The following is a 24,164-nucleotide window of genomic DNA, read 5'->3' on the forward strand; positions in this document are numbered from 1 at the left end:
GGCTCTTTCATACACATCATAACATGTACTTATGAATAAAAACAGCACTTGGTATGTTACTATTTTCAAACATTTGAACTGTTTGTAAATATTTTTGATTACACCACAGCAAAAGCTGTATCATCTCCAGTTGGGTGTTGACCTTTACCTCTCTGTTTTCATAATAGTCATTTGGCAACACTCAGTAATTTCACCTATAAATATATTATTCAGTGGCATAGGTAATCCCATAAAGCCTGCACTTAATCAGTTCAAGGCTTGGCATTGACACAAATCTCCAAACACAAATCTCTGGTTCCATCTAATATCCTTATAAACACAAATTAACTGTCAGTAATGTGCCCATTATCCAGGGATCCTAGACAGTGGGCTGTTCAAAGATTTCGGTACAAGTGGACCCACGGGGCCATGTAATAGCCAGCTCCACTCAAAACACCTGAATTAGGATGCACTGAAAGGCTGGAATTAAATAAAACTGTACCTTCTTGAGGTGTGCTCCAGCAATCCTTACATAAGCAGGGGTTCTTACTCTTTTGTGTGCCATACATCCCCTGAGCAGACGCCTAAAACCTACAGACCATTCTCAGAATAATGCTTATAAGTGCCTAAATTAAGAAACACGGGTTTACTGACTTGTACATTTTAAATATGTACATTCTATTGTATGCAAATTATACCTCAAGGAAAAAGCAGTATTTTTGGTTCCATATGAGGTTTTTCCTACTTAATTTACATCTTGCTCCTCTCATTCAGTCCTCAGTAAAATTAAGTAAAAAATAAATAAGTAAAACTTTTAGACCAAAAAAAAAACAAAAAAAAAAACACAGGTTTACAAAGGAAACCAGCTATTTGGAAACAGTTAACAAAACAGTTGTTTTACGGTTTGACATCATAATATTTGTGCTACCTCATTAACTCATTAAATAATAAGCTCTAGCATTGGGTCTTGTCTCTATTATGATTTTGAACTGGTGATGCATGCAGATAATATTTCAAGATACCTGTAACATCTGTATTAAGATAGAAAAATAACAACGTACATTGGTAAAAGTCACAGCTGATATCATTTTGTTGCCTACATTCACAATTAAAGAAAATGCTAAAGTTCTGTCAGAGGTTAGTGAAAATTAAGGTGCACTTTTTCCCATGGAAGTCTCTGAATTCTATCAACAGCCCTTTTGAGGGGCTGTGGGCCTGGGTTAAGGATCCCCTAGGGGTGAGGGAAAGAAAAGAGAGAAGAAAGGGACCTTGGAGTAATTTTTCAATGGCGTCTAGAGAGGATCTAGAGTAGCCTAAGATGACACTTCTTCTTATTTTCCCCAATCCCCCTTTCCTCTTCTCTCTTTTCCTGTAGAAGTGATTTAAAACACATTCCCCAACAAATATGCTGTCTAACCAATTAGATTATCAAGAGCTTGCAGGGTTTGAGGTCATGAGCACGGTCTGGCAATAAAAGTTAGGAATACACACAAATATCCTAACCTATTGTTTTCACCCCCAGGCTTGCCATTTTCAGGACCAGTTGCCTTATTTACAGACATGTTGAGACTTTTGGAAAAATAATAATGATGTTAAAGTTTTCTTATCAATGAAAGTTGTAATTTTTATTTGGCTAGGAAACTAACATTTCTTAAGGATCTACTATGCGCCAAGTGCTTTTAAAATGCTAATTTAATTCTCATGAAATTAGCAGTAACAACAGATGCCATTTATTGAAGCCAGTGCAGGAGACTTTCAACACATCTCATTGAATTTGTCCAATGGTATTGCCAGATAAGAAACTGAGGCTCAGAGGGAAGTGCTTTCCCGCAATCACATGGCTAGTAAGTGGCAGAGTCCCAATTATTTTTCAGAGCCCAAACTCAAACGCCATCCTGTGAGTTCTGATTTTCCTTGTTGTAACTTACATGACATCACACCACCAGGGAGTCTTGGAGCCCCAGGAAGGGCTCTGGTCTGTCTCACTGTCCACTCCCCTGTCCTGCCTTCCTGAGGCCTGGAACACAAATGGAGAACAGCTAACAATTACCCTTCCCCTCCTGTCAGGGGCAAGCTCTGGTTGCACCTTGGGGCTTTTCTGGGACAGCATGCAGAAACCCAGGCAGAGGAGGAGGGAGAGAAAGAGAAGAGAAAGCCGCCTCTTCCCACCCAGCCAGCCAGCCAGCCACCACTGCACCCAGCCACTCACAGAGGGCACGATCTTTCTCTCCTTTCTTCAACAAGTATTTACTGAGCACTAACTATGTGCCAGGCACTATGCTATGTGCTGGGTCACAGTGAAGCCCAAAATGGACAAGATTCTGGCTCTCGGGGAATTTACCATCTACAAGGGTGGGAGGACGTGCATAAGGGAGAACAAGTAACAAGCAAGTACAGAAACAAGATCATTTCACTTGGTTATGACTGCCCCAGAGGACACTAATAGGGTAATAGGATACAGAGGGACTGGAGATGGGAGTGGCAGGCTATTTTTAATAAAGGTGTTCTCTCACCCTTCTCTGTCACTGAAATCTATTTGAATTCATTCCCAGAGAGCTCACCTTTCCAATGGCTTCTTCAGGGCTCTAGAGCAGCACTGTCTCATTGAAATATTATCTGAGCCATATATCTACTTTTTTTTATTGGGGAATATTGGGGAACAGTGTGTTTCTCTAGGGCCCATCATTTTCAAGTCGTTATCCTTCAATCTAGTTGTGGAGGGCGCAGCTCAGCTCCAAGTCCAGTCGCAGTTTTCAATCTTAGTTGCAGGGGGCGCAGCCCACCATCCCATGTGGGAATTGAACCAGCAACCTTGTTGTTAAGAGCTCTCACTTAACCAACTGAGCCACCCAGCCGCCCCACCGGAAGCTCAGTGGCAGCTCGTTGCCTTCAATCTAGTTGTGGAGGGCGCAGCTCACTGGTCCATGTGGGAATCAAACCAGCAATCCTGTTGTTAAGAGCTCGCGCTCTAACCAACTGAGCCATCTGGCCGCCCCCACGTATCTAATTTTTAATTTTCTTGTAGCTGCATTTAAGTAAAAAAAAGGTGAGATTATATTTAATAATGTATTTTATTTAACCAATATATCTTGAAATATTACCATTTCAAGATGTAACTGATGAAATAAATTAATGAGATATTTTATATCTTTTTAAACAAAGTCTTTGAAATTTGGTGTATATTTTACACTTACAGCATATCTCAATTCCCAGTAGCCATATTTTCAAGTGCTCAAAGCCACATGTGACTAGTGGCTACCATACTGAACTGTGCAGCTCTAGAGTCTTGATTACAATACCTATTGAAACATTTTGTGATGTGCAGATTTTTAACTTCCACAAAGGTAATCTCGGGGGCCTTATTAATCTCTGCATTTCTGTATCCGCCTGTGTCTAACCTCTTGCTAGATGTGAATGAGGAAGTATAAGTTCTGGTTGCTATTGGCAACATCCTTATAACCAAACAGACTTAGAAAGAAGCATGAGACAGTGGAAGTCCGAGCAGAAAGAAAGAAAGAAAGGTGATCTTTAATGCCATGATTCAGCTGCTGGATCAACCCTTACCTGAAGTCCACATTATTACTAGACATTTTGGCTACATGAGCCAGCAAATTTTCTTTATTGTTTAAGCCAGTTTGAGTCGAGGTTTTTGTTATTTGTGACTGAAAGCAATTGGTGCCAGGAAAAAAGTAAATGCTCAGTAAATAATGTTCAGTTCACAGATTAATTAATACAGTCACAATGCTCTACAGCATTTCAATGTACTTGAAGCGAATGCACTTCCCCCAAATTAAAGAGCATACAGCTCAGAATTAATGTAATGAATAGATCTGATTCTTATCAAGCATAACCAACTTATTTGTAATATTAACCACTCTGACAGAAGAGCTACATTAAAGCCACAGGGGAAAAGATCAGATCTTAAAATTGAATGCCTGGAGCAGGTAAGAGTCAAAAAGTAAGACAAGGAGATGCATTGGGGGGTTGTAAAAAACACATAAGAAGAAAACCTAAAATGCTGACTGGGAAAACTACGGGAACACAAACTTTTACACAATATGGCATTCTCCTGGCCTCTATACTTCCTTCAGCTATTTAGGAACAGAACATATTGTAGAGCTACGTGAACATTTTTCACAGCCTTCAGAAAGAAATTCACTTCTAAATTTGAAGTGAATGTCTCCTAACAAGAAATTGCTAAACTTTTTAAATTTGAAAACTTCTTTCCCCTTCCTCACACTCCATGCACCCTGACCCCCTCCCCAGCTCAAATGGTGTTTTGAAGCTAGAAAAAGTGTAAACAACAACCAAAAAAACTTTTCAAGTAAAATCATTTCATTTTACATTCTGAAAGTTCTTGATACAGGCCCAAATCTTCACGCAGCACCCCTCTGTGCATACAAAACTGATGGTGATGTACATATAATCTGGCAATTTGTTGCTTCCTGTGGAGCCACATGAAAGAGCCAGCATGGTCTGCTCCGACTGTGTACGCCCAGTTTATGCAGCAGATTCACTGAGACTTACAGTGTCTGAGTTTGCGCTTCCTCACCGCATCATCCGTTCGTTTTTTTTTTCAGTCTGACATCATTTGTTTCAAAGAACTTAAAGACATCAAGGTTCAGTTTGGTACACATTATACTATGCTTATGGTATGAGGAAAAGGACGCAATTCACTGCATCAATAATCTGATCTTCTTAATTATCAAATGACTTTACAGGAGCTGAACTGAAGTTTTCAGCTTTCTCTTATCTGTAAAAATTGATTTGGCTAGGATCATTTATAGGAAAAACAGCATTATAGGAGAGTTATTTAATTATGAGACCCATTTTAATCTCAGCCAGCATGTATTTACAAATAAATAACTGATCTATGAATCACTATCATCTTTCTCTGCTCATTAATGCATAGACTCTGCTTCATCTCATTGTTCTGCTGGTGCCGTCTGTGCTCGAACATAATAATATACAGCATTTCTTTACAAAATATTGGCAAAGACTGCTATTGTCTAATAGAGATGAGCTGGCCCTACCTTGAGTCATCTGTCTTCTGTTGGACACAAGTGTTCTATCTCACTCACTGCCTCATGTTTCATAAGTGCTCATTTGCAAAAATTTTCATCTGCTCGTTCATAAGCAATGCATGCTGTGTCATCTCCATGAGCACATGAAGACAAATTTGGGAGGTTTTATAGGAAGGAAATCTTAAGACATTCAAACAGACTACATTCAGCCTTTTTTTAAAAAAAAAAAATACTGCTTCTTGAAGAGAACAAGAAATAATTTTATTTTCAAGAAGAAATCTGAGTCTTATATGCCATTTAAAGAAAAAATTCACAAAGCCAGGTTGCTGACTTCAACAGAGGGCAATTTTTCATCAGCCAGGTCTGTCAAATCCATTTTAGTTCACAAATTGGACAGCCGTATCTGTGTGTTCTCTATCAGCCATAAGAAAATGGTATTCTTTTGATTGTAGTATTGGGTTTTATTTTTGGATGTTCTCTTTTTATCAAGGGTGAGGAAAAATATCTAGACAGTATTCAATATTTTTGAAAGCACATGATATTTATAAAGGATAAGAACAGAATAAAACTTAAGGATTTGATAGACATTACTTCATGTGCCTTAGAACTATCCTTGAGATAAAATGGAGGAGCAAAGGACAAATATTTATTGTGGGCCTGCTATATGAAAGGAACTGGCCTGGGTATTTTATATAGGTCATCTTCTTTAGTCCCCACAAGCATTATGAATTGGGTATTCTTATCTCCACTTGAAAGATAAGAAAACTTGAGCTAGCTGAGATAAGTAATTGGCCAAAAGTGACACAGAGGAGAAATGAAAAGGAACCAGGATTCGAATCCAACTCTGTGGCTTCAAAATTCATGCTCTGAGTGGCTTACAATAAGGAAAAAATCTGTCAACAACCTAAATGGCAACATAGGAATTGATTAAATAAATAGTGTATCCATACAAAGTAGTCATGGCAAATGATGCTATAGATCTACTTTTATTGACATGAAAAGATGTCAGCATGTCAAATGTAAAGAGCAGATTATAAAAATAGAACATATCATATGATCCCTTTTGATATACATATAATTTTATATGTATATTTGCATTAAAAAGTTATCACTGGGTAGTAGGATGTGAAGTATGTTTCTTCTTGTGATTCATTTATAGTTGGTATACAATGAGCTTGTATTACCTGGATGGTTGATGGACGGTCGGACAGAATGAGAGATATGTAGATATGTAGATAGCTATAGAATATATAAAAATATATTGATAGAATTTAAAGACCTAATATTTAAAAAATAAGATTGTCAGCACATCTGATATTTGAAAAGCTCTATTTATACACTTTAAGAATAATCATCTGCAATATACGAGTACTCGCGGAGTTCAGAAAAGTATACCCATAAATCTATATATCTATATATTTATAGATAGATTTTCTCACTATCCATCTATATAAATGTACAGATTTAGCTAGAGAATCAGACAATATCTATATATTTATAGAGAGAATGAAAGAATATGATAAAGCAAATGTAGCAAAATGGTAACAATCAGGGAATCTGGGTAAAGGGTAAATTAGAGTTCCTTATGTTATTCTTTCAACTTTTCTGTAAGTGTGAATTAGCTCAAAATTAAAAAGTTTAAAGAACTAATACATATTTGATATTTCATACACACACATCTGGTACAAGATGATAAAATTTAAAAGGAGACCTTACTCCACCAGTTGGTCTCCTTTTTGGCACTTGAGCCTCATGAGATCAATTTTTGAATTCACCCTTTACAGTGCTTGTCACAGAATAACTTGGGACTTATTTGGTTGTGTCTTTCCCAGAGCATAGGAATACATGGGAAGCTTCCCATTTTGTTTCACAAGGCCAGCACAATCTTAGTAACAGAATCTGACAAACCTGGCACACAAAAATCCATGGACCAACATGAATCATAAATAGACACAAATGTATAAAACAAATACTAGCTTACTTGAGTCTAGCCATGTATTAAAAGAAAATAATGCACCATTCAGTAGGTAGGGTTTATTTCAAGATTATAAGGTTAGTTCAGCATGAGAAAAATCTAGAGAAGTCAAAAGAGATACTCCATCCGAGTCTCTTCATAAATAGTAAAGAGAGATTTTTCTTGGGCAACTCCTTTTTGCAAACTAGGAATAAGAGAACACAATAAAGAAGACTACCTATCACAAAGAAAAAATATGTTTGCAGGGGAAATCCTGGAGACATTACTACCCGAGCTAGAAATAAGAAAAATATATCCATTATCATTGTTATTATTAAACATTGTTCTAGAGGCTCTAGCCAATATAGTAAAAGGAAGTAACTTTCTTAATTTTATGTTTGTCTATCTAAAAAATCCCAAAGCCACCAAAAAACTATTAGCTAATAAGACAGTTCTAATCAGATCCAATACAGATATATCAAAGCTTTACACTAGGCATTAGGAATTGGCCAACTGTTTCCATAGGGTCAGAAAGTAAATATTTTAGGCTTTGTGGGCCATATGGTCTCTGTAGTAACTATTCAACTCTGCCGTGCAAAAGCAGCAATTGATAATGCATAAACGAACAGACGTATCTGCCACCCAATAAAACCTTACAAAACAGGCAGTAGGCTGGATCTGGCCAACAGGTTGGTTTGCTGACCCCTACTTTATCCCACAAAAAAGGAAAAACAGTTGATGGAGAAAAGTTACCATTTAAAAGAGCAAGAAAACATACAGAGACCTAGAAATAACTTTCTAAAGGGCGATTCATCTATACGCATCAAAAATGAAACTGTGAATACTCTTTCAACACAACAATTCCATTTCTGGGAATTTATCCTAAAGATACATTTAGGTAAGAACATAAAGATGTGTATAGATGGACATTAGTGTTATTTATAATCAGAAAAATATATACTGACATAATCCATGTCTATGAGAAGTACATCACTTTTTAAAGCAGGTGACAGCAGTATGCATATCAGCTAATTTTTTTCCATATATGGGTGTGCGCATGAGGTTATCCATATGTATGTACTCACACATGGGAAAAAACCTGAAAAGATATATACCCAATTGTTTTATTAACAGTCATTTCTAGGGGTGGATTTATGGATGACTTTCTTACTTTTTAAAAAATTTTTATTAAATTTATTGGGGTGACAATGGTTAGTAAAATTATATAGGTTTCAAGTATACAATTCTGTAATACATCATCTGTATATTGCACTGTGTGCTCACCACCCAGAGTCAGTTCTCCTTCCATCAACCACCCTGAACATGCCCAATCTCGTCTTCTTACTTTTTACATGTTATTTTTACTCTTATTTTCCCAACTGAGCTTGAAAATAAAATTTTTTATTTTTAAAAGAATCAAGCAAACAAAACCCCATTGCTGCTCTGAACAATTTACTCTTATTTCTATGAATTTTAAAGAAGCCCATATACAGCATCCTCCTCAAACAAAGCATATCTATACTAATTTTAATTTTTATATTTAATTTTTACATTTAATTTTTATCCCCAGAAACTTCTTCAAATTATTGTAACTGCTTCATACCCTAAAGATAGAGATCTTTTGATTATAACTAATGCAAACGGAGTATCTATCTAGAAATCTTGTCTTTTTCTTATCCTTCAGTGATATTTCTGCACACGTGATTGTGTGTGTGCGTGTACACATGTGCACACATCTCTATGAATAGGGGGGGAAGCCAGGAAAGGGAAACAGGAAATAAGCAAGAATGGTAGGTGAAGGGCCAGTATGAGTTAATATCCTACAGGGAAATAAGTATTAGTAAATTCATTCCTTGAGGTCTTATTTATGGTTCTATAGCATGAGAATCTCACCTGCTGGGTTAGGGGAAAACTCTGACATTCTTGTAAATTCTCATTTATAATTTATAAAGTCTAAATTTGGGCCTCTTAGTAGAAAATATAAGACCATATGATTTCTATCTAGTTGTGAAATTTAAACACATTTTCCTTACAATCAACAATAGGTATCTGTTTTGCCAGTAGTTTCAGTTGTTATATGTACACACGGACATTTATTAGTGTTACTTATAATCAAAAACATATCTACTGACATATCCATGTCTATGAGAAATAAATCATTTTCTAAAGCAGGTGACAGCAGTATGCATATCGACTAATTCAGCCAATACAATTATTTGATACGTATTTAATTTTCATGTACTTAAAACCTGGGGAAAAGGAGATGGAGAAAAAAGAAAAATGATGACTCTTATAACTCTCAGAAATTCTTTGTAGGTGTTACTGAATACAAATTATTTGGCATAACTCACAGTTACCAAAGAGAAAAAAATAACATTATTTTTGCCCTCTCAAAACAATGACCTTATCTGGCCTTGAAATCTCCCAATTTCCCTCCTGAAATAGCTTTCTCCAATAGCTCAGCATAAAAATTAGATCCACTGCAAACAGAAGATCTTCCAGTAAAAGCCATTTGTAATTTTTGAAGGGTGTGTGTTCGCACACGTATGTGAGTATGTGTATGTGAGCTTGTCATTGCTGGAGGCCATGAGAGAAAAGATAATCTCCCCAGAGCCAACTTAGAAGTTAACAGGAACAATATGACGAACACAAGGTCATCCCGAGTTCTCAAAAGTGATGTCAAAAAACAATGAGGTGTGAAGTGTATTTTGTAAGCCATGAAAATCCAGGACACAAGGAGCAAGTGATCAAGTTTGCTCTGAACACAACAGACAAATATTAACATGGCTTTCATTAACTGTTCCTTTGCTCCCAATCTCAATCAGATGCTATTTATCCTTCAGCAACGGAACTTTCTATTTACAGACGCGGACATGGTGACCTACACTAGGCCTAGGCTTGTGTTGAGATCTGGGAGACTGGAATTCCACAACTTTCCTTTCAATCTTCCATTTTTTTTAAATCTTGAACATGAATTCAGTATAGCTAAAAAGTAAGTAGGCATGCTTCAAATCCGAAACTGTTTTTCTTGTCAAATATTGCTCTTGGTAAAGTGCACCATCAAACCCCAGTAGAAACTTACCCTTCAACTTGAGGTCGACATTATGTCTCAACCAAGGATAAACCCCATAGCTTGGCATATCTTCAGGAATGGGATTATTGTTTATCCAGCCATCACAAGCGAACCGGAAGAAATTATCACAAGGGTCCACAGATAGATTTACTTTACTTAATATGGCAGCAGCTATTTAAAAAGAAAATCACAGGATTAATGACAAGCACTGAACATTGTGTACTGGCCTCTTCCAAACTGAACAATTTCATATCGACCAGTCCCCAAGCCTTGGCTTTTCCATTTCCCCTCAAATGACTCCCTGAATCAACTGCACTATACTCAATTATTGCATTCAGAGTGAGTGGGTAAAAGTTTGGTAATATTATTGTTATTGGGCTTTGCAGGGCCACCCCTAACATCTGCAGGGCATGGGACAGGCAGACAACTGGAGTAGACGGTAAACTATTTGCCAAGGTGCATGCGACATTCTTTTCTTCCCTTTCATCCTTCTGCAGGTAACTTTGCTACTCTTCCCATCAAGCAGTAGGATCTACTTCCCCTGCCTTGAATCTGGGCTGGCCTTGTGACTTGCTTTGACCAACAGAATGTGGCAGAGTAACTTTTCATGATTGAAAAGCTAGGCCTTAAGAGGCCTCACACCTTCCATGTTAACTCCCTTTGAATGGAGCCCTGAGACTGCCCTTTGAAGAAGTCTCCTGGAGGAGGTGAGGCCACATTGAGAAGAACCAAGTCAGCACCAACAGCCAGACATGTGACTGAGGCCATCATGAATCTTCCAGGCCAGGTGACCCTCCAGGTGAATGCAGCTGTATTAATGAGCCTAGGTGGTATCAGCAGAGGAACCCTCACCAAACCCACAGAATCGGGAGAAATATGACATCACACTTGTTTCAGGTCTCTAAAGTTTGGGGTGGTTTGTTCCAAACAGAGGCCCACATGTCATATTTAAATATTTAAAAGCTGTATTTACAATATACCTTCATAAAGACCTGAAAGGCCGGGTATGCAGTCTTCAGCCCCTAGACATTCAGTACAGCTCTGAGGAAACGAACCCCTAGGAGAGACCCAAACAGTCACAGACTCCTTGACTAGGGAAGAGGCACAGCCAGAGGAGGGCAAAGTGGGGTGTTCTAAATGAGGGGCCCAAGGCAGGGGCCTCTCTTGCCCAGGTCTAGGGGCAGAACTGAGTATTTGTATAATAACAGACTGATGGACCATTTTTTCTTCTTTCATAAGCCCACATACAATTACATATGAAAGACAGTTAATAAGTAGGAAGTTTGTACATACTTAAGTATGTATCCATGAGTTTTAAAATTTTTTTTCATTACAAAATGAGAAGGCTCCAAAATTCCTCACATTGAGCTCCAACTCTCTCCCACCTGCCAGACAACTGCTGGCTACCACTCTAGCACAGAGACATGCACCAACTGACTTTTTTTAAAAAGGCAGCCAATGTTTTAATGACATTGGAAAGATGACATCCTGGGTAATTTTCATACTTTTATTAATGCCAGAATATGTTTCTGTTCAAAGTAATGAAAACCCAGTAAGTTTTCAGCTAAATGTGAATAAACTGCCCCCCAAAAGTATAATCTGCATAAATTTGGTTACACGTGCGGTTCCTCCAGGTTTAAAAGTAAGGCTAGACATTTCTCTAGCCTAGACTTTCTAGGAAAATTTCAAAAAGGTTTTTTATCCTCAATAATGTAAATAATATACAAACTTCCAAATTTCTATATGACTTCAAAATCCCTACCATTTTCAAACACCCCCCAAAAAAATCAAAGCAAAAAGTTGGTTTGGAAATTTGATAAATTTAAAATTGGCTAAATATTTTCATCTTTCAGAATTCAGTTGTCTCCAATTACATGTTTATTTACTGCTACTCTTTTATCATTATTATTTAATATGCAAATATGCTAAGACACACAAAAATTTTCATTTCAGTTTCTATTTAGTTATACTAGCTATGCAGCCAAAAGAATGAATCTGCTATGTGACACTTCAGGGACATTGATCATACAAGTTTCAGTCCCACACAATATTTACAGTCACACAGAGGAACCCTCACACACATTTTTATTCACATAAGCACACTATTTTCTGGCTACCTTCCCAAACCTCCCCCGCCCCCAACCTTCGAATGTGTCCCTCTCCATCTCCTCAGTATTCCTGCAGGTACCTAGAAAAACTGCAAGATCAGCTCTGACCTTAGCCCTGATATGAAGTGGGGCAATACATCACTCATACTGAATTTGGAACTGAGCCTGCTGAGTGGGAAAACTCCAGCTTCCGCCTCCCAATTCATCATTCACAATTCACAGCTGGGCACAGGGCTGCACTTTCTGCAGGAAAACTGTGACTTCAAATTGCAAGGGACCATTGTTGTCAAGACACCAAAACTCCTTTCCCCCTACTCAGCTCCATGGAGAATACCCAGTCTTGTTTTAATAAAAAAACTATGATGATGAAGGAAACCTGTGAAAGGCCAGGCTACGTATTCTCTGCGGTCATTGCATGTAAGGTAAATTCCTATGCAGTCTCCAGCTAGTGCTTATGGAGTACAGGTGGAAGTATGGCCCCATATACCAGCCTCAGTTTGTAAGTTTAATCAGGGCTCAAGAAAGAGGGGGAGGGTGGTTGGAATAATAATATTGAGCATTTCCTCTGTGCCAGGAACTATGCTAAGCCCTTTGCAGGCAGTGCAGCATCATCACAGGCTCTGGAGCCAGACCAGCTGCATTTGAATGCCAGCAATATCATGCAGTAGCTATGTAAACTCCCGCAGGCTGCCTAACTTCTCTCTTCCCGCAGGTTCCTCATCTGTAAAATGGGGATAATAGCACCCCATAGGATCTTCATGAGAATTAAACAAGTAAATAAATACATGTAACGTGCATAGAACAGTGTCAGGAACTCTGCCAAATAATATGGTTGCCAGATAAAATACAAAATGCCTAGTGCAATTTGAATTTCAGATAAATGACTACTTTTATAGTATAAGTATGTCCCAATTACTGCACTTATAAAAAAAAAAGGTAGTCATTGTATATCTACAATTCAAATTTAACTGAGCATCCTGAATGTACCTGGGTAGCTAAATCTGGCAACCATGCATATACATTTTTGCTATTACAATTCCACAAACACTTATCTGAAACTGTTGAGGCCAGATACGTTCCAGAGTGCACAGATTTTCAGATTTTAGAAAATGCAGTGCATATACCACAGATTATATAATAACCTCCAGTGCTATCTGGAGTGGCCCTTCTGAAACAAGCACACTAATAATTCTATAGGGAACATACATATATATAATCTCATAAATGGGATAAGCAAAGTCTAAAACAACCTCACATGAGTTAAAATCCAGCTTTGCCACCACAGGAATTGAGGTTGGGTCCAATCTTGCCAACTGAGAGTTACAATGCTCTCTGGGTTTGGGGTTAAGGATCTGGCGCTGTGGACCTGGATTACTACCACAGCTACCACCATCATTTTCTTCTAGTCTCACAACTAGCACAAGTAAAAACTGTTATTCCCACTTTACAGATAGTGCTACTGCGGTTTAGGATGATTACGTATTTATACCAAGATCATGTAGCTTGGAATTGGTCAGATCATACTTCTAAACCACTGTCAGCCTGTCTGCCCTTCCCTATCCACTATCATTAGCATGCCCTTTCCTGGTTTCTTTGTATTCATTCTCCACTTATTTTGAAAAAGGGATGAGAGGAGGAAATACAAAAGAGGAGGGAAAGAGTTATAGAGAGGACACACCTCAAAAGCGTCCAGAAGGCGATCCATCATTTCTGTCTCTCGAATATCTAGCACATGCACACTGCGCCCAAGCACGCACAAAACTCCCACGCACGAACTCCCGAAGCGCACGCAAAAGGCGCACGAAACAAACGGACGCACATGGCACCCACGCACGGCCCGAGCACGCACACAAACAGCACGTACACACACGGCACGCACATGGCACACATGCACACAGCGCCCAGGGACGTAATTCCCACGCACGTGGCGCCCACGCACGCCACTCGCACGCAAATGGTATGCATGGACGCACACGGCACACACATGATGCCCATTCACACGACACACACGGCACGCATGCGGTGCCCACTTATGTGGCGCCTACACATGCGTCGCCCATGCACGCACATGACTCGCAGGCACGTAGCACACACAGACATACACAGTGTGCTCGGACGCACAGGGTACCCACACGCAGACCGCACGCACGCACACAGCACCTATGTACACAGCGCCCTCGCCCACGCATGCGCAAGACTGCACGCACATGGCACGAATGGACGCACACATGGCACGCATGCACCACCTGAGCGTTTATGAACCGCCCAGGCATGCACGTATGCACATACGGCACCAATGCACACAGCACGCATGCACATGGCACGCATGCACGCACTGCCCACGCACACACCACTTGCATGCGCATGCAGCATGCACTACACTGCGTTTTTCGAGACCTTTCTTTGGCTACAGTTCTGCGATGTGTACTCTGCAGCTGTTTTGCAGACCCCTGCGCATTGTGAGGGTCATGTTTCACTAAAAATGACTATCTTTTTTGAGCCTTTAGCTACAGAAACAGCAAAAATATATATTTTTTCAATATTAGAAAGCCATTCCCCAACGTGAAAATTGAAAACAGGGACAGCAAGGCAAAACACACTAGCTGGCAGGAGGTGACATTATCAAATATCATTATGGAAGTTTTAATCTTGCATTATTATGATTCATAATAGAAAGACAAAACTCATAAAATAAGTGGCCCTCTGCACAAAAAGTTGACTAAACTCAAATTGAAAATCTGAGTTCAAAATTTGTATTTTCACACATCTGCAAGAATGCTACCACAGCAAAAGCATAAGGTGACATAAAGTCTAAAACCTGGCCTCTGATAGTCCCACCCTACTCCAGGTCATCCTCTGTCCACTGGAGAAAACCCTAGGTCAGCTGGAGCTGGGAACAGGAGCCGGCCTGGGAAGTGCCAAACCTCTCTCACCCTTCCAGAGACAAAATCAAGGAGCAGAAGTGGTTGCCTAGTCACTAGATTGTAGTAAGTCTAGTGTTATGAAAAAAGATCAAGACAAGGACCACAGTAAAAGAGAGGTACCCAGCACAGCCTTGTGGTGCCGAGGCACAGATGGAGAGGAGCCTGATATGAACTAGAAGCCCAGCCCTGACACTAACTCAAGATGTGACCCTGGGCAAGTTATTTGCTTTCTAGACGCCTACATCTCCTCATCTGTAATTGAGCCTGGTGATAGCACTGACTTCATGGGGTTCTTGTGAAGATTTTATGAGATGGCACATGTAAGTCACTTTAACAAATTGCCTGATTTAAAATATATTGATCACTTAAAAATGGGACAAAAAACAAACTCTAATAGCATAATTATCTAACCCACTGCCTTTGTATAAGGCCTCAGTTTAAAAGCTTTCTCCTAAGTCTCTCCCATCTCAATAAATGCCCCACCCAACCACTGGCAAAAATCTAAGCATTACCTTGACTCTGCATTTTCTCACAGCCCACACCCAACCCTTCAGCAAGCCATCTATCTCCTAAACCCTCTAGTCTCCCTTTCCATCTCTTGAATTCAAGACAGCATAACCTCTCACCTGGCTTACTGAAATAACCTCCTACTGTGCACCTTCTTCCATTCTTGCTCCCTGGGGTCTCCTCTCCATGCAGAAAGACTCCCCTGAGTCTAGCTCTCCACAGAGAGATCTTATTAAATACCAATAACATCGTCTCCTCTTTTGTAAAATCCTCCAGAGGCTTGAGCAAATTTGGGAAAAACCCAAACTCACTGGCACCTGGGTTCCCCCACTGACCCTCATCACCTGCACTGCCCCTTACCCAGCAAGCTCTTCTCATTTCTCAAGTCTACCAAGCTCTTTCGTCTATGGGACCTTTGCTCCAGCTGTTCCCCCACCTGGAAATAAAGCTTGGAATTGTTCTTCACACAGCACGTCCCTTCTCATCATTCAGGGTCATTTCAACATCATTTCCTCAGACTTTTCAATCTAGCCATCCTATCACTTGCTATCCCATTATTCTATTTTAATATTTTCATTTTCTGAATGTACCACCAGCTAATATTTTTTTCTTGTGCATTGGTTGCCTTGCGTATTTGTTAATTGTCTCTCTTCCCTTACCTGGTCATTCTGCTTCGCTGCTATACAGGCATACCTCAGAGATATTGCAAGTCTGGTTCCAGACCGCTGCAATAAAGCGAGTATCACAATAAAGCAAGTTGTAAAACTTTTGCTGGTGGAAGGTCTTGCCTTCGATTTGTAAAAAATGCAACATCTGTGAATCGCAATAAAGCAAAGTACAATAAAATGAGGTATGCCTGTATTCCCAAACCTAACTCGGTCCCTGGAGTGCAATAAATATTTGATGAATTAATTCATTAATCTCTTCTTTTAAGTCCAAGATGAAAGTGAAAGGGCCATGTGCTTAACTTATTTTATGACTTTCTGGGTCCTGCAAATCTAGGCCCTAACACTGGTTTATGGACGGAATATAATAGTTGTGGCAAAACTGAGGCAACTTCAAGTACTCGTCTTCACTTTACTGTACCCACTGATACACAGCCTGGTCATAACAAGAAAAAATTGAGTTGTAATGTGGAATAGAAGGACCCAAAGGGATTCCAGGTGACAGTGGAAGCATGGATTTACATAGGGTCCCTGCTTAGACAGACAGGTCAGACCCACTGACCAGAAGATACAGAAAGACTGCTTAAGATAAATAGAATCTATATCCACTAAGGCCACAGGAAGGCCAATGGTCTGTCTCTGGGCCTTAAGAGAGGCCATTTAGCCTTCCAAGCTCCTTCCTGATTTCCTTAGACAGGAATACCTTGGTTTATTGAGTTTCACTTTATCGCACTTCACAGATGTTGTGTGTTTTTACAAACTGAAGGCAAGACTCTCCACCAGCCAAAAGATTACAACTCGCTTTATTGCAATACTTGCTTTATTGTAGTGGTCTGGAACCAAAACTGCAATATCTCCGAGGTATGCCTGTAATGAGTGGAATACCGCACAACTGTTTTTTGCAAGGGGGAAAAAAAAAAACAACAGGAAACCTATGCTCCACGACTTCACACCAAGACTTGAAAGTAAACTTAAAATTTCATCAAAATTGCATTTTGTATTTGGTAAACCTCAAGCCAACAGAATACTAAAAATACCACCTGTTTTCTCTTCCATTCCCCAAGGTACCATAATTATAACTTGACACAGGATGGAAAACTGACTTACCAGCTTCAATGCATTCTGGCTTCAGGCAGTACTCCTGTTTAGCTTGGAGACTTAAGAAACCTTGACTCACTGAAAAAACAGACCAAAATAAAGAAATGACTGGTTTGTAGCAGACCACCATCAGGTAACCCACAGTCAGGCTCATATGAGTATGCAAGACATTTGATATTAGTTCATCCTTCTCAGTATTGACATGGAATTTAAAAATCCAGCTGGCTCAATATCACAGAACCAGACTCTGATCACTAGCTAAGTAACCTTGGTGAGAGACTCTTGGTTGCTCTGAAACTCAGTTTCAGACGAATGGGCACAACTAGAACAGTGCTTGTCAGAGTGGGACCCCTGGGTAGTGGCAGCCCTACAGATCTTCTGAATCAGAAACTCTGGGGTGGGGCCCAGCCATCTGCATTTTAGCAAGCCCTCCAGGGGCTTCTGATGTATGCTCAAGTTTAAGAATCATTGGGCTAGATGATCTCTAAGGTCTCTTTTATCTCCAATTATCTGTGGTTTAAGTTTCATAATTTCACTCTTTACACTTACAACTACATTCTTGTTTTAGAGATGGAAAAATTAAGACTTATGTCAATTTTTCATAAGTTGCGTAAGTAGAAGGAGAAAGCCAGAATGTGTGGCATTTAAAGTTCTGGATCTTATCTAAACCATCCATACAGACATGGCCCAAAAAGGGGGGTGCGGGTAAATATAGTCAGTAATCTAGCAAGAGTCATGATCTGCCTGCCCCATATCCCACACAGTCTCCTCCCTCCAGGCCCAGCCTAGCTACCAGACAGATGCAGCTTTGTGGAAGAAGTTTCCAATTACCTCCACCAAAACAAAACAGAACAAAAACCCAGCAAGATGGAAGCAGCTTTTCACCAATAGCTTAATTTCTCCCATCTGGCACAACATTATCTAAATGAATTTCTGCAGAAGTACAGAAGGGTGCCCCATTTGTAAACTCCAAGGTAGCACCTGGGCATTAGCAGATGTGAGTTTAGATTTCAAAAATATTTTTGGTAGCTGAGGAAGTTGTGGAGAATTTGTTATTGCTGTACTCTGTGAGCAGAAATAAGGAATCGTTTGGAGATGTGGCCGTGGGGAGATGGATGGTGGGGGGTGAAGTGGGGTCCAAGGCCTTTTGTGGCATCCTCAACTGACAAGCAGAATCAGAAAGCAAGGCAGTACCTATATTTCTGCTAGAGATGGAAGACCTGTACAGCACTTGCCAGTGTGGCGATTTATATTATTTATTAACCCACGTTCTAAGAGGAGTTGGCTTTTTCTTTGTTCTTATATCTGCTGTCATCCTCCAAACAGCCTTTTTACCTGTGTTACATTATAGATTCAAGAAAAATGCCTATGGAACATCTCAGAACTATTCGGATAAAGGTGTGTTTTTATTTCTTTTAAAAGCAAAAGAGAAAGTTAGATAAAACTATATATGTACAGTGTAAAGATTAGTATCAAATATTCCAATATGCCTGAGTGGTGGAACCATGGGGGAAATTTTTCCATTCAGCCTACTTCCATATGTTTACCAAATGTTCTTTAATGAGCATGTGTTATTTTTATAATGGGAAAATAAACTTTATTGTAAATAATAATAGTTGTGTGATTCTGGACAATATCTTCTTGATACTAGCCTCGTTTTATTTTAGAAAAAAGATAACGAAATATTTCATTTAAAGACATTACTTTGACGATACAAACTTTCAGTTGTAAAATAAGTGCATCTTGGGGATGTAATGTACAGCATAGTGATTATAGTTAATAATACTGTATTGTATATTTAAAAGTTGCTAAGAGAAAATCTTAAAAGTTCTCGTCACAAGAAAAAATATATAACTGTGTGGTGATGGATGTTAACGAGACTTATTGTGGCAATCATTTTGCGATATATACATATATCAAATCATTATGTTGTATACCTGAAGCTAATAGAACGTCACATGTCAATTGTATCTCAATAAAAAAAATTTAAAGACTTATTCCTTTCATGGAAAATAATTCTTGACCCAAAACCTCTAAGGAAGCAGAACTAAAATCAAATATCTTTATCTGAGGATGAGTAAAAGGAAGGTTTAAATTAAATTAATTAAGATGCAGACAAACTCAACCCTTCAAGGAAGGGCATTATATCCACGGGGGGGGGGGGCTGGGGGGCAGGAATATCTTAAGATTCTGCAAATAAATAAGGATCAACAAGCCCAGATAATGTGAAGGTGTAAGTGAATGAAATGGAGACAACAAAGAAAATAGTTTTCATATAAAAAATGAAAACGTTACTTTTTACTGCTTAGGAGCTTTAAAAAAAATCTTAAAAAGCAGTTTGGTTTCTCATTTCAGATTTCTCTATAAACAGCAGAAATGACCTCAGAGTGCAGAGAGCATGAGAATGAGCATAAAGTGGGAGTCAGCAAACTACGGCCTGGGGGCCCAGGCCAGCCCACTGCCTGCTTCTATACGGCCCACAAGCTAAGAACGGTTCTTACATTTTTTAATGATTGGAAAAATCATAAATAGGATAATATTTCATGACACGTGAGAATGATCAGAAATTTAAATTTCAGTGTCCAGAATTCAGACTGTACCGGAACACAACCATACCCATTTGTGTACATATTGTTGATGGCTGTTTCTGTGCTACAACAGAGTGGAGTAGCTGCAACAGACACAGTATGGCCTAGAAAACCGAAAATATTTACTATCTGGCCCTTTACAAAGAAAAGTTTGCCCATCGTTGCATTTGAGAAATATTGTGGGGAGGAAGAGAAGAAAGGACACTTTAACATACACTGGTTATAGGGGAAGCATATATCTCAGTCTGTTGAAATCTTGTTTCCAGACATATCTTCTGTTTGTCCCAAATAAATTTTTATAAAAATTCTCAAAAATAAAATAAACTGGTTATAGGCATTTAGTTATACCCAATATCTTAAACCCTAGTGTTCTCTGACACCACCCAAGGCCAGTGGCAATCACTCTTACTATAGAAGGACTAAGGTTTAGAAAAGAGATTAATTACTCTAGAGCCAAAAATACAAAGAGGTAAGGAGGAATGCGAGACATTGCAGACAGGTGACTGAACTTGAACAGGCAGAAGAATATACCACAAAGCCAAACTGGAATCACCTTGAGGAGAAGAGGACCTTCCATGTTGTCATAAAGAGAATATTGGCTGGCAGGTCCCAGATTTTCAGACAATGACTTTGCTAGGTGCAGGATGGAGGTGGGGGGCAGAGCCTGGGGGACTAGGCAGTGAAAATGTGTCGGGGGAAGAGAGGGAGTCTGAAATAGTGCAGATACATTTCACAAAAATATCATTTATTTTTAAATTTGAGAGTATGCATTTATTTTCAAGCAAATGTCTCTAATGTATACATCCAAATGGATGTGGTCACCTGAAGCAATGCTTCTCAACTTTAATTTGCAAATGAATCACCTGGGGATCTTGTAAAAATGTAAATATGAATCAGTAGGTCTGGGGTGGGGCCCGGGATGCCAAGTGATGCGGATGCTGCTGGTCCACAGACCACACTTTGAATAGGCGAGGTGTAGAATGGCTATACCCTTACTCTCTAACATCATCAGAGCTCCTCTTAAAGATTCGTGGTGAGAGCCAGGTTATTGGGCACACTGGAAAGTTACCTTTTTCTATTTTGTGCAGGCCTCCTTACCCTAGTAGCATTGCCTGGCTTGATGAATTTTACTGTGCTCTACAAGCTTTAGAGCTGATCCCAAAGAATCATGTTACCTCAAAGAACAAAGATTTGCTCCCATCAAGAATATTCCAACTAATATGCTACAGCCTCAGAATGCAATCATAACAATGGAATTTCAAAAAAGTTTCAAGCAGCAGTAACATCATTAAAAAGAGTACATATTTTTGCATAAACAATCATCATTTGGATTTTTAAATTGGGACTGTTTGCAAAACACAAATAGTCTAACTTTGTAGTCACTTCCCACACAGTATGCAGTCCCTTGGCATGCCCATATCAATTTTCCTCCAGTTTGGAATTTAAGGATAGGACACTTGCCTAAAACCCAGGTGCCAAGAAATCTCACAACAGTTTTCAAGAGCCACAAATTTGGTTGCAGGACTGGAGGTTTAGCTGTACCAGAAAGCAGTAAACCCATCTAATTCCCTAAATTTTCAGCCACAAAAAACATGGAAAGATGGTTTGCTCATTTTAGCAGAGTTTTCAACCACACAACCCTAACTCTTTTAAAGTTTAATTACTGCTTTTCCCCTGCCAAGATAAACATGGCCTCCTGCATCCTGTATATGCCAAGGAATGTTTCCAGGCGTGCTACATTTCAAACAGCACCTAGAATCTCCTAAGTGTAGGGCTTGGTCTTACATCACTTTCAAGCTAATGAAATAGTATGGGCTGTATGAGAAAAATACAAAGGGTGATAGTCAAGGGTTCAAAACACCTACAATCTTAGAACAGCCCTCTACTCTTTCCAAAGTATTTCCTTCTTTTTCATAGGAATACATTTTTATCATTATATATACTCTCTGGGTACCTCATTCTCACCAAGAGTCATTAAAATACAATCATTTTAACAGTATTTAATTTAATCACAATACCTTTCAAATCTTGGGAGAAAACCTGTGTTTTCCTTCATATTAATTTCTAAATCTAATAGAAAGGCAGAGTTAAAATTTTATCCCACCAGAGTCACTGGATTAGAAAGGAATTGAAGAATACCATTAAAGGTGCATTTTTAAAGACTAATTTATATTTTGTGAGTTAAATTTCATGATTCATTCAGGCAAACATCGACACAAATTAAATGGAAAGAAATTCCAGCATGGTTTTTATCATAATGTAAGTCTTTCCTCACAAAATAAATGAAAGTATCTGACTATGAATTCGTAAACATTCATTTTGCTAAATGTAATGCATAAAAACAACGTTTGCCCGCTGCAACCGCATCCTCCAGCCACTCGAAGCCACTTCACACACAGTTTGAATTCTGGACTATGCATTGGGTACTTGGGTGTATTTATTTATTTAGCCTCCTAAAGAAAAGCCTTCTTCTATTTGCATATTTAAGAGAAACGAAGGATGTACCACCTACTAACACAAGCAAACAGTCCTCCACCTGCATCCTGACAAGTTTGCCAGAATAAAGCACAAGGAAACGTCACTGCACTGGCCCAAGTCCCCTGGCCTCCAGAGCCCCACTTACCTAGAAAGAGCATGGTGCCCAGCGCCAGGGTGCCACCGATGAACACCACCAGGGCGATTCGAGTGCCTCTGTTGGCCGACTTCCCAGTCTCCATGCTGCTCCCCGTTTCTGCCTCCATCGGGAGAGATGTAGAGGCCACGCAAGAAGAGAGTCGCTTTTTGTGGTTTGGTGGCTGGTCTCAAGAGTCTGTTAGGCGCTGACATCCAAGGTTGTCTTGCTCCTCTACTAATGGACAGCTTACAAATTTCCCGTCAGGAAATCTCCCCTCGCCACCCTTTCTCAAACAGTGCTTCACAAATAAAGTAAAAGAAACCCAAAATATTGGTTGCCTTGGCTCTCCCCCTGACCAGACAAAACAAACAGTGGTTGCTTTATCTTGGTGCTCTCCCCCCAGCAAAGTCCCTCTCAACCGATTGTTTGGCAGGCTCTTCTCTCAGGCGTTCCGAGTGTACATGTTTTACTATGTTGCTGAACAGATGTTTTAGCTATTTAAATGTATAGTCACTTGGGGAGGAAAAACTATTGTCTTTATCAAAACTGGATTCTCGTCAAACTCCCCCTAACCATGATAAGTTAGGTGGCAAGGATTCTCCGGACCCACTTCAAGATCTCAACGAATCACGTAATTCTTTTGCAATAATCATTCTGCTCGCCTGAATGGTCTTCATCAAAGATATTCTTTCAGTGTGCAAGTTCCTTTTTAAAGCCTTCTAAGAGTTCCTGGGATATCCTGGAGCATTTTATTTTAGGAACTTTGTGTATGACAGCATGTGCCAAAAATCAGAGTCATAGTCCAGTGCAGTGCAAAGTAGCAATTAAGACAACCTACAGAGGCTGATGGTTTGGACAGGAACGTTTTTTTTAAAGAGGAAGAAAAAGCACTTCCTCTCTGTAGTGCTAAGAATTGTTCAAAGACAGGTAAGTGTTTGAATTAAGTTTATTAGCAACCACAAAAAACTATGGTAAAAAAATTTTCCCTGTATGTTTTGATGAAAAGCGTGCCCATGTGTTTTTGTCCTCCAGTCCCAAGGAGGTAGCCATTGGTTATGATGTTTTTGTGTTTATATAAAGCACTCATTTCAGCAGATTCCCCAGGATGAATTCAAAGGCAATTGGTTTCACTGGAAAGATGGATTAATGACTGGGTCTTTGATTTCTTTGATTATGCTAACATTTTAAGTTATGAAAATCTGCTTTCTTCATAGGAAAGAGCAACGGATATTCCAATGCTATTGAAATGATACAGATTTTATTATCCAATGATATAGGTATCATTAATTCACAACACAATTATTACCTACCTGTTTTTGTTCTACTGGAAGTCATAGGACAGTGGGAGTGGGGATGAGGATTCAGCTACATCTAGAAACCAGTAGAGTACTTTTCTCGTTCAAAACTTGTGCCTGTGGCCCAAGTCACACCAGAGTTCAGCAGGCACTGATGAGTCCATTGTAACATGGTCCCAAGTTCATGGTCTTATCTGGCTGGTCCTTGTCAGGCCTTAGACACTTTAGCATGGGATTCTCCCAAGGTTTCAGACTTATTTCATAACATATCCTACCTTACTTTCTGCTCATTTCATTTTGCCCCAAAGTCAGTAGAGTATCAGCCTTTGTCCAAA

The 24,164-nt window shown here is 39.4% G+C and overlaps 1 protein-coding gene across 1 annotated transcript in view; it reads right to left on the reverse strand.

Moving 5' to 3' along the window:
* PHEX (phosphate regulating endopeptidase X-linked) overlaps window positions 1-23,242 on the reverse strand; it is a 196,210-nt gene extending 172,968 nt beyond the window's left edge. Inside the window, exons 1-3 of the mRNA XM_033118058.1 lie at window positions 22,544-23,242; window positions 17,342-17,410; window positions 10,040-10,201 (exon numbers count right to left, since the gene is read on the reverse strand). Coding sequence (XP_032973949.1) covers window positions 10,040-10,201; window positions 17,342-17,410; window positions 22,544-22,661 — 349 coding nt within the window. The 5' untranslated portion in view covers window positions 22,662-23,242. The remainder of the gene's footprint in view (window positions 1-10,039; window positions 10,202-17,341; window positions 17,411-22,543) is intronic.
* Between the last annotated feature and the right edge of the window lie 922 nt (window positions 23,243-24,164).

Source organism: Rhinolophus ferrumequinum, chromosome X, assembly GCF_004115265.2.
Source record: "Rhinolophus ferrumequinum isolate MPI-CBG mRhiFer1 chromosome X, mRhiFer1_v1.p, whole genome shotgun sequence".
In the NCBI taxonomy this organism is placed as follows: Eukaryota; Metazoa; Chordata; class Mammalia; order Chiroptera; family Rhinolophidae; genus Rhinolophus; species Rhinolophus ferrumequinum.